The 12,055-nt window shown below is 38.6% G+C and overlaps 1 protein-coding gene across 1 annotated transcript in view; it reads right to left on the minus strand.

Moving 5' to 3' along the window:
- Positions 1-5,638: 5,638 nt before the first annotated feature.
- Positions 5,639-12,055, minus strand: part of GPR139 (G protein-coupled receptor 139) — a 42,107-nt gene continuing 35,690 nt past the window's right edge. The window contains exon 2 of the mRNA XM_019468751.2: positions 5,639-9,919. Within this exon, the coding sequence (XP_019324296.2) occupies positions 8,985-9,919 (935 nt within the window). The 3' untranslated portion in view covers positions 5,639-8,984. The remainder of the gene's footprint in view (positions 9,920-12,055) is intronic.

Genomic DNA, 12,055 nt, shown 5'->3' on the forward strand with positions numbered 1-12,055 from the left:
AGATTTTTCACCTCTTTGGTTAGATTTATTCCTAGGTATTTTATGGTTTTTGGTGCAATTGTAAATGGGATGGATTCCTTGATTTTTCTTTCTGTTGCTTCATTGTTGGTGTATAGGAATGCAACCGATTTCTGTGCGTTGATTTTATATCCTGCAACTTTGCTGAATTCATGAATCAATTCTAGCAGTTTTTTGGTGGAATCTTTTGGGTTTTCCATATGGAGTATCATGTCATCTGTGAAGAGTGAAAGTTTGACTTCCTCCTGGCCGATTTGGATGCCTTTTATTTCTTTGTGTTGTCTGATTGCAGAAGTGAAGACTTCCAATACTATGTTGAATGACAGTGGTGAGAGTGGACATCCCTGTCTTGTTCCTGACCGCAGAGGGAATGCTCTCAGTTTTTCCCCATTGAGGATGATATTAGCATTGGGTCATTCATATATGGCTTTTATGATCTCGAGGTATGATCCTTCTATCCCTACTTTCTTGAGGGTTTTTATCAAGAAAGGATGCTGTGTTTTGTCAAATGCTTTCTCTGCATCTATTGAGAGGATCATTTGGTTCTTGTCCTTTCTTTTATTGATGTGATGAATCAGGTTAATTGTTTTTGCGGATATTGAACCAGCCCTGCATCCCAGGTATAAATCCCACTTGGTTGTGGTGAATAATTTTTTTAACGTATTGTTGGATCTGGTTGGCTAACGTGTTGTTGAGTATTTTTGCATCCATGTTCATCAGGGAAATTGGTCTGTAGTTCTCCTTTTTATTGGGGTCTCTGTCTGGTTTTGGAATCAAGGTAATGCTGGCCTCATAGAAAGAGTTTGGAAGTTTTCCTTCCATTTCTATATTTTGGAACAGCTTCAAGAGAATAGGTGTTAACTCTTCTTTAGATGTTTGGTAGAATTCCCATGGAAAGCCATCTGGTCCTGGACTCTTGTTTTTTTGTTTTGTTTTGTTTTGGGAGAACCAATTCCTTTTTTAATGAGAGGGAGCAAATATGTATCTTTAAAAGTGAAATTTTCTTTTTTTTAAAGTTTTTATTGAGAGAGAGAGAGAGAGAGAGAGAGGGAATGAATGAATCTGTCAGCACAGAGTCTGAGTTGCAGCTTCAACTCATGAACTGTGATATGACCTGAGCCGAAATCAACAGTTGGATTCTTAACCAACTGAACAATCTGGGCACCCCTATACATAAAATTTTCTTAGCAGATTTTGCATTTCTTATTCAAATGAAAGTCGTGGTCAAATGATTTCAGCACCTTGGACAGAAGCAAAGGCCCTTGCTCTGAAGAGCCAGCCACTAAGCTGGAGAAGGACCAAGAATTGAAATCTGTGTATAAGAGCATTTGCAAAACAATGTCATTGAAAATATTATTGGGGTTTGTTTTAAAAAATATATGCTTTCAAAAATTTTAATATATAATATAACAATATATATTTTATTATATATTATATATATTATAATATATAATTATATGTTACACAATACATATACATATTACATAATTATATAATATACACATATACATATACATAATACACAATATATAAATGAATAAATAAATAAATATATATATTTTTTAGGTAAATAAATAAATATATATATTTGCTTTGCCTGCCAGTAGAGTCTATATTATTTTCTCCATGAACTTGTGTGACTGATTCTCTACTCTGCCAGATTTCATCAGACACATGAATTAGGTCATGAAATAGAACCATATGCTATCATGACCTGATGATTTCTGACTCTTCATTACTGGAATTAGAGGATAGCTTTAGTCTAAATATCAGCTTTGGATGATGAAAAGGCTAATGGGAACAAGCTGCTAATTCAGAAGAGAGTATGGGATGTGAAGGAAGTTGTGTCAAGGTGGCCTGAAGAAATGGCTCTTGTAACCAGACAGGACTAGGCTTAAATACCACTCATAAATTACTTACTGTGACCTTGAGGCTTCCCTGTGAGAATCCCCATGAGACTTCATTTTCTTATCTGAAGAATGGAGGTAACAATACTCTTCTTCAAGAGTTGTTATGATGGTTAGGTGATGTGGTTAGAAGATCACATCAGGGGTGCGTGGGTGACTCAATCAGTTGAGTGTCTGACTCTTGATTTCGGCTTGGATTGTGATCTCACTGTTCATGGGATTGAGCCCTTCATTGGACCCTGCATTGGACTGATATCATGGAACATGCTTGGGATTCTCTCTCCCTTTCTCTCTTCCCCTTCCCAACTTGCATTCTCTCTTTCTCTCTCAAAACAAATAATTGAACTTAAGAAGATCACATCAATTTCTTTCTTAAAATTCTTCACTGGCTTTTCACCAAGTTCCTTACCAGACCCCACAGAGCTCTGCATTATTTTGCTCCTGCCAGCCCCTCCATGCCTTGTTCTGTATCACTCTTCCCCTGGATTACTATGTTTTGGTAATGCTAGTCTCCTATTTGTACTATGAGTGCTCAGGGTTTTTCTCATTTCAAAGTGTTTGTACTTTATGCTTCCTTTACCTAAAAGGAAAGTCTTCATAGTCTTACCACTACTTGAAATTACCTTATTTGCTTTCTTGCATATTGTCTCTCCTGATAGAATGTAAGTACCACAAAGTCAGAAGCCCTATGTGTTTTGTTCACCAGAGAATCACTATGCCTACAATAGATTTGGAATATGAATAGACATCATATGTTTCAACACATATTAGTCAAATAAGTGAGTGATCGTAGGAGTGCCTGAGACACAATGGTTACTAAATGAGTGCCCAGCTTCCTCATTTCTCTCCCAAACATATTCATGTTGGCAACTGGAGATGCTGAGGATTAATGAAAGAAAATTCTAAGTATGATGGTTGGAAAGCAAGTTTGTGAAGGTCTACAGTACATGTTCCTGGGATTGTGCTAGAAAATCATTAGAAGGCGGACCTACCAACATCTAGGTCATATGACCTCGGGCAAGGCGATCTCTTAGGCCTTAATTTTCCCTTTCTGTCTCTCTCTTTCTTTCCTTCCTTTCTCCTTCCTTCCTTCCTTCCTTCCTTCCTTCCTTCCTTCCTTCCTTCCTTCCTTCCTTCCTTCCTTCTTTATTTGAGTGAAGTATCCTCCATGATCCTCTCCAGCATTCAGTGATAGGAAAATAAGAATCCAAGCTTTGCTGGTTATTCTGCAGTTGCTGCTTGTCTCACTTCACTCTTAATCTATTTTTCACTGTTTGTGCCTTGAGGCCTGGCCACTATGGACTACATCACCAGCTCTCCCTTCTTGGCTGACTTCTGTTTGAGCTCTGCTGGTGGGGGCATCGACATGCTATCAGAGGGAAGGAAAAGAGAGGTTGGGGATCTTCCATTTCCTCTCAGGCCTCACATCTCTGGTAATGGTGTGGCACTTGTTTGCTAGAGGGCCCTACCTCCAAAGTTCAGCCACACTGAGCTGCAGTAACAGTGTTTTCACTAATTTTTCTAGTTTCTAGGAATCTCAGTAACTCTTGTTGGTTCCCTTAATCTTGATGAGGACATTTTTAAAGGTCTCCTTGGTTAAAAGCTTTTTATTGAAACCGTCTGAGTGAGATTTGTTTTCCTCCAAGACTCTGATATACAGTCCATTTGAAAATATACCCAGATTCTGAGAACTCCATTTGTGGAGTGAGTAGACATCATTATGAAGACTTCCCTTTTGGGTTTGATCTGGATCTCTCATACTTGAGTTTCAGTCTCACGTGCTTTTTTGTTCCATCTCCAGTAGAGAGAAATATTGTATTATTACCATTCACTAGGTAACAAAGCTCTATGGACATAGTAAGTTCCTCATGCAGGGAGTTGATGGGAAGGAATCTCTTCCCTATGGCCCTCTTTTGCTCCTTTTTAATCAGAGAAGTTTTCTTTTTCTGGCATTACAGTGACACATTCTCCCAATAAACCTGGGAAATTCACAGTTTCTATTTATCCTAGTAGACATGAGCCTCTTATCCCCCTTGTTGTGTCTGGCAAGTTTGTGGATTAATTGCATACCCTCCATAGAAGCTGAACCATCACATTTAGCTGAGTGCACTAATAAATGGATTATTATTTAACAGTTCAACCTTCATCAACTTACTTTTATCCTGCCTTCCTGAGTTGGTGAACAAAATTAATGAGGATGCTGTAGCCATGCCTAACAGCTTCTGCTTGCAACCTTCTCAGCAAATTCTTTGCTTTTTTGTGCTTCCCTCTCAACTTGTAAGTTACTTTCATTATCCAAGTTGACACAAAGATAGATTGTGACAATAGTTTGTGGGTGGCTGTCAGAATTGATAGTGGTTTATGTGGGAAATGCATAGCTAGTTTAAGAGCTGTGGTTAGGATTCCAGAGAGTCAACTTAAAAAAAATCTACCTTAGAGGGAAAGGTCAAGCAAAATGTTTTAATTACGATGCAGTTATAATATATCTCATGCTTGGATGACCTGGGCTTGAAAGGTTGGAAAACTATGCAATATACTCACATCTAAAAAGGGCATGAGTCAGAATCTTTCAGAGAAGGCAATGAGGTAAAGTGGGAGGCATGAAGTGTGTAGTGACTACTTTGGACAAAGTCATTGACCTCTTTTGACCCAGTATCCTTACCCGTAAAATGATGTGCACTTGGAGACTCCTTTTAGCTCTACTATTAATAATCACCCTATGAGGTATATATTGGAATTACTAGTAGCCATATTTTATGGAGAAGAAATTGAGACTTAGAGAGATTGAGAACATTGTGCAAGGCCACACAGGTAGGAAGTGGAATAGCCTGCAAAGTTATAGCCTGCCAAAATTGACTCCAAATATTGGTTTCCTGACCTTGAGAGCTTCTGTTTACCTTGAAGGCAACCAAAAAATTAAATTTTGTACCATTTTTTATGTGAGGACCATCTTTCAGAGATCTTCAAAGAATTGTTGAAGGCCACCCATTTAGTAAATGGTGGGGCTGGGATGTGAAACCATGACTGTCTGGCTTCAACATCCAAGCTATTACAAGATACAGAAACAACTTAAGTGGCCATTAATAGATGAATGAGCAGAGAAGATGTGGTATATATACACAACAGAATACTATTCAGCCATAAAAAGAATAAAACCTTGCCATTTGTAACAATATGGATGGACCTTGAGGGCTTTATCCTAAGTGAAATAAGTCAGAGAGAGAAAAGAAAATACTGTATGATCTCATTTATATGTGGAATTTAAAAAACAAGACAAAAAGCTAAGCTCATAGATACAGGGAACAGATTGATGGTTGCCAGAGATGGGGGGTAGGCGTGGGAAAAATGGGTGAAGGGAGTCAAAAGATAAAATCTTCCAGTTATAGATAAGTCATGAGGGAAAAACAAGTCCAAGCTCTTTGTCATTATGCTAGATTTCCTCTTATGATTATAGCCAGCATTGTCTTAAAGACATGTAAAGGATAAAGTCAAAAGAGAATTCAGATTTATCCCCAGTAAACTACCTAATTAGGATTATAGGAAGCAGAGTTCAGTGGTCTTAAATTCTGAAATATATCTGGCTAACCAAGGGATAGGTGGGATTCAGGTCTCATTGTAGCACCAGCACAAAGGATAAGTAAAAAGCTCATTTAAAAATTTTTAGCCAGAGTTCTGCCATAGCATGAACATATATGCAAATTCCAAACACCAAGTGTGCACCATATTAGAATTTATTATAATACAAACAAGTCCAAACACAATATATTATCTAATTAAGAAAATATGAACATTTACTATTCTTCTCTGGTAATATTCTATTCCATTCTTTGAACTGGAATAGCCAACATTAGAGTCTTTGATTCACTTCACATAGGCTCATGTTGGACCAGTAGGCTCCAACTGTGCAAAGTAATCTTCCAGTTGCAGAATGTTTGCAAAATGGAAGTTCATACCTTCTCATGGTCTGTCTTTTATGGTTTGGCTTTCATGTTCCTCATTTCTTTCCCCATGAGACAGTTCAGTCCTTGAGCTGTCTGATAAAAAGACACAGCATGTACATGTGTAGCATCACTGCATGTCCAACCAGGGACACAAATCACACAAGAGAAATGCTAGTTAACAGTCTTTCACAAAAACCTAATATAAGGCAATTGCTTAAGTGCCATCAACAGCAGCTCTTTACATGACAGGCTTTAAAATTCAAGGCTCTTTCCAAAACTGGCCTGAAAGAAAAGGTTTAAAAGTTTTTTTTTTCTTAAAAACCTTATCATTATTGTCCATAATTATTACTATAAATAATAATAATAAATTAAAAGTCCATAGATTATCTGAAACAAATTTTAGGACATATGTATTAACCTAACCCAGTGAGCACTCTTATGCATTTTAACCAGAAGATAACAACTCATTGGAATGCCTTCAAGAATCAGACCTCTTTTAAATATTATTTATCAAAATATAAAATATAGCCAGAAGGAAAAAAGATCACAATATAACGTGGTACAACCTCTACTGGTAAGAGAATTAATAAATGAGTGTATGAGAAAAACATTCCAAATGCACACCCAGTTTTTTACTTTTTAAACATCAACAGTTTTTACATGTAATTAAAAATGTGGAGTAGGGAGCATTGAGATTTACACACATATTTTCCATGTTGCATACATTCTTAAAGAGGAATTGCTTAATCTTTAGAGCTATTGCACTGTGACTCATCCACATATAGCTCAAACTAGCATTTTTGAGCCATGTGTTTAAAAAAAAATTATATATATATATATATATATATTCAGTGTAGGTAGCCTTTGGTCAATGTTCATTCATAAGGGGGTGTGGTGGAATTGCATCATACACACACTTAATGAACACGACATATTTGGACTACATGTGCTTGGCAAAAAAGAAACTGAAAGAGAAATGCAATTTAAAGGTTGTGGGGGAGTCTGCCCACCATTCCATTTGATGCACATATGCGCTGGGGAGAGTGTGATATGGGACATACTAACCTGTTTGTCCCTCATACAACTTCTGTGAACCTCTTCTAGTGGGAGCATCTTGCTGCACCAGTGCGATCTTAATGTTCTTGGATACATTAGATTCATACAGTGAAGGGAGGTCTCTAAATGCATGCCAACTTTGTCTTATCCTTGATATAAGAAATCTGTTCTATTGCTGGAGAAGAACTTAGCTGAGTTAGGTTTTATAAGGATTAGAATATGGTCTCCAATACGGTTCCTTCCTCAGGACCTTGCAGAAGTAACTTCGGCTTTGCCAGATTTTTTTCTTTTGCACTGACTTTAGAATCTAATCTTTGGGTAAGATGAGACTCTACTGCAGTCATTTAAAAGGAGTAGGAATTAGAATAATCAGGACTACCATGACCTAAAATTATATTGAATTAGTATTGAGGGCATTGACTAATTGTTTAGGGCTTGTGTTGCACTGGGGCCTTTTCTACCATACTCATTTTATTGCAGATTTCCTTAAAAAGGGTAGACGTGTCTTCCAATTTAGGACTAAAAATGTAGTAAGAATCCAGCCTGAGGAACCAAGTGTTCCAGGAGGACTGTTTGCTTTTTGTTTGCTCACCAAAAACACCATACAATTCCAAAATCATTTTGGGAGATTTCTTCCAGAACACAGATAATTTAAAATACTGGTAATCTGGAAGAGAAATTTTTAAAAAGCTAAATAAGTGGAACTCCAGCATGGTTTCCCTTTTAAAATACATTACTGGATACATATAAGCCTAATATAATCAAACATGTGTGGGCATGTGTGTGTACACACATGAGTGGCAAATCCGAGGGAAGCCCCTATTAATTACATCAGAGAGCTCTTCTTGCCTTGGACAGGCAAGGGGAGAACAGCTAAATAAATTCATATTTTATCATTTTGCAAAGGATCTGAATTAAGTAGCTTCACTGAAAACTGGTACCACCCTTTTGAGCCATATGCATCAAAGGGCACACAAGCAGACAACATGGGCACCTTTCCGTGTGAATTTTATCTGCATTTGTGGCTGAATAGTAATACCAGGTAGACTGTGGGGCAGAGCTAAGAATGTCTCCTTTCACACCTGGAAGGCTACAGTTCCTGACCCTTGAAAATTAAGTCCAGTTTGGAAGTCACTTCAGATAAAACAATTTGGTGAGGGCTTCAGCGAGCAAGGAGGCAGGGTTGTTAACTCTACATGTAAAAGGCTTCTCCAGGAAGCTTAAGTGGCACCGCAATAAGCTATTTTGAGTAAAGGGATCATACACAGCTGACACGGGATGGATTGGAACAATGGCAAGAGTGGGCTTATTTTTTTGTTTTTCTGGGCTCAAGAGATCCTCCTTTCTCCCCACGCACCAGGCAGGGGTCTTTGTTTTGGAGGAGATAGATAAAATCTATACATAATGACAAATAGAAAGCCTGCATTTTAGACCCAAGTCTGAGGGTCATAGTTATGTTGGTTTGAAGCCTTTCCAAAGAAGCTCTGGCCAGAGTTTGGATGGGATTAATACTTGCTTGTCCCCTTACAGTGTCATCCTGTAACTTAGGGTTCCAGGGCCACTTCAAGACCACAACCTTCTCTAGGACAAAGGGCACCTTGGAAAAATCCCAAATCCCAATGGTCAGCATTATTAGCTGCTGGGGATGGCACAGGGAAGCGATGGTTGACCTCAGCTCTTAGAGGAAGAGTGTGGACTCAGCTACCTGCTATTGTGGCTTGGTGTGTCACATAAATGAGAGGTTCCCAATGACTGGATGGTGCCAAGGCAAAGTCATAGACTATTTCTTTCCTGTGTCCTCTCTGGCCACAGGATGATGACACAACCTCTAAAGACATCTTCAAACTGGTAGAAATTCTGCTGTCAAGTGACATTGTGAAAGTAAATGCACAAATGAAAACAAGATTGATGCTTTTCTTTCTTCTCTTCCATCTTTTCTCATCTACCAGTCTGAGGGTTGCTCAGTCTGTGGAGATAGGAAATCAGGTTAGCACTTTTAAGTGGGCTACCCTCCCATCTGGAAATAGATTAGACAGAGGCACTAGGTGCCAAACCTGTGAGGTCATGGGGATACTTTTATAGGTTTTCCATTTTTGTCATACTGGTACACCAGCATCTTGATACAGTGTGAGTTGGCTGGTGAGATCCAGGGGCTACTTGTTATGGAAAAGTTATGGTTGGTGTAGAACTGTACAGGTTGCTTTTGGCACTTGAAGAAGGCCTTGAGCGTGGCGGCTGCCATAGTGCGGAACCTCTTGCTGATGAAGCAGTAGAGGAAGAAGTTGATGGCTGTGTTCAGAAGGGCCAGCATGTTGGCAATGTCGGACATGATGTGCACCAGCCAGCGGTTTTGGATAGGTGCCCCATAGAGGTGGTAGAGAATCATGACGATGCGGGGGGCCCAGAGTGTGGCAAAGATGGAGGTAATGGTGAACAAGATGGCAGTAGTTTTCCCTGTGGAATAGCCACGGAGGCGAAAATTGCTTTTCCTCCTGAGCTTGTACACAATGATTGAGTTCAAGATGAAGAAAATGGAGCAGGGCACCAAGTACACGGTGAAGCAGTGAATCCAGATAAGGACGTGATGCATGGAGGTGCTGATGTAGTCTTCAGTCCAGATGTTGGGCCACCAGTAGTAGGGGATGCTGGTCAGGAAGCAGGTGATGTAAACACTTACAATGACTTTCCGGGTGCGGGCTGGGTAGGAGACCGTGTGGTACTTGAGTGGGTGGCAGACCGCGATATACCGATCAATGGTTAATGGAACAGTAATCCAAATAGAAGTGTGGATGGATGAAAATTCCAGCACTTCTATGATCTTATTGGGCACCTGAGGCATCTGCATGTTCAAGAAGAAGTCTTCCAACAGGAAGTCCACAAACACAATGAAAAAGAGGACCAAGATGTCAGCAGCAGCAAGTGCCAAAAGATAGTTGTAGGATGACTTCTGCCTTCTAGCTACCAGCTGAGAGAGAATGATCACTGTCAGGATATTGGCTGTGGAGAGAAGAGAATCTGGTTTATCTCTGAAGTCAGATGACTTCATTGGCTAATATAGGGCCCTAGGCTTATGTTTATGGGTACTTCCATGGAAGCCAAAGGGACCAAACCAGTGCTTTTGAAAGACAGTCTCTACACTACAAATTATAGCTCATGCAGCCATCTGGATACTATTTTGACAAAATTACATACTCGTAATTTAATATTGTAGGAATAAATAAACTATTCCTCACAATCATTGGAGGTGGTGTTGCCATTATCCTCACTTCAGAAATGAAACTGGGGCCCAGAGGGCTTAAGGAATTCACTTAAAGTCACACAGTTAGTAAGTGCTGGCGACAGGAACCAAGCCTAGATCCCCTAATCCGAAATCTCATGTTCTTTCTTTTGTCCTCATGCATGCAGGAAAATATGGGGTGTTCCCTGCTTCATGTGTTCAGGTAGGAGACTAACCTCTTAAGAACCTTTTTGGAACCTGGATTTTAGGACCTTTCCTTTTTATGTAGGTTTAGTATTGATGGAGTGGAGAAGATCATGACCTTCAGATTAATTTAAAGATAAATTATATTTATTTTTAGAGTAGGTGCCGATGGTCTCTGATTTATGATGGTTCAACTTACGATTTTCTGACTTTACTATGGTGCAAAAGCTATAGGCATTCAGTAGAAATTGTACTTGGGATTTTGAATTTGGATCTTTTCCTGGGTTAGTGATGTGCGGTATGAGACTCTTGTTATGCTGGGCAACGGCAGTAAGTCAGAGCTCCCAGTCAATCACGTGATCATGAGGTCTTAAAACTGACACACTTAACGACCATCTGTACCTGTATAACCATTCTGTTTCTCACTTTCAGTCCAGTATTCAAAAAGCTTTGTGTTAGATGATTTTGCCCAACCATAGGCTAATGTAAATGTTCTAAGAGTATTTAAGGTAGGCTAGGCTAAGCTATGATGTTCAGTAGATTAGGTGTATTCCATGCATTTTCAATTTTTATGATGGGTTTATCAGGATGTAACCCCATCGTATCACGGAAGAGCTGTAATCTACAATAGGGTACATAATTAGAAATAATAGCAGGGAGAAGTAAATTTCCCTTCTTGTTCTCCAACCACCCAAATACCCCTCCCTCAGGGCAATCACAGTAATAAATAGTCTATCCTTATATATGTCTTTATAATATATATAGTTTTTGAACAAACAGTAGCAATACATTATTTTTCTTGGTGTGTGATTTGTTTTGAAAATGCATGCATATAATTTCTTCTTCTAAAGTTGTTTTTTTTTTTTTTTTAAAGTAATTTCTGTACCTAACATGGGGCTTGAATGACTTTGAGATCAAGAGTCACATACTCTTCCAACTGAGCCAGCCAGGTGCCCCTTGACATGCATGCATATAATTTCTGATCAATTAAAAAAAAAGTCTCTCTGAATAAGACACATCTGGAAAGTTGTTAGGGACTCATTCTAAAATGATATTCCAGTGGATAATATCTATAAGTCATTCTGCACATTGAATCTCATTAATTTTCAGTCGACACTATTAATCCTATTTTGAAAACAGGAGTATCAGAGAACTTATGTCTCTTTTCTGAAGTCTGGTGGTAGAGTTGGCATCTGAATCTCTCTTAATCTCATTTTTTAAAATGTTATACAATAGTTCACTTGTAAAATTAGCTTGTAATATACATATCCTGGTGCACTCTTCGCTCAGATTAAATAAATTTTAACATTTTAACATATTTGTTTCAGTTCTTAAAAAAAAAGAACTGACACTGTAGATACAATTGAAGTCCTCTTTGAAATTGTCCCAGGCCCATTCTTTTCCTTCCCTCCTTCTTTCTCTGTCTCTAGAGGCAAACCGCTGTAATCTTCAGGGCCACATTTGCATACCCTTACTTTTCTTTTGATTGGACCATCCATTCTATATGCTTCTGTTTCCACTCAACATTATGTTTTAGAGACCATATTGTTGATACATGCAGCTCTCATTCACTCATTTTAATGACTATATAGGATTCCATTATATAAAATTACTGTAATTTACTTATTTGCATATATGTACAGAGACAAATCTGTACATATATACACATGTCTGTATATATTTCTGTATAATAGGCATGTATAGGCATGTAC

Source organism: Panthera pardus, unplaced genomic scaffold, assembly GCF_024362965.1.
Source record: "Panthera pardus isolate Hobbes unplaced genomic scaffold, ASM2436296v1 HiC_scaffold_5, whole genome shotgun sequence".
Taxonomy (NCBI): Eukaryota; Metazoa; Chordata; class Mammalia; order Carnivora; family Felidae; genus Panthera; species Panthera pardus.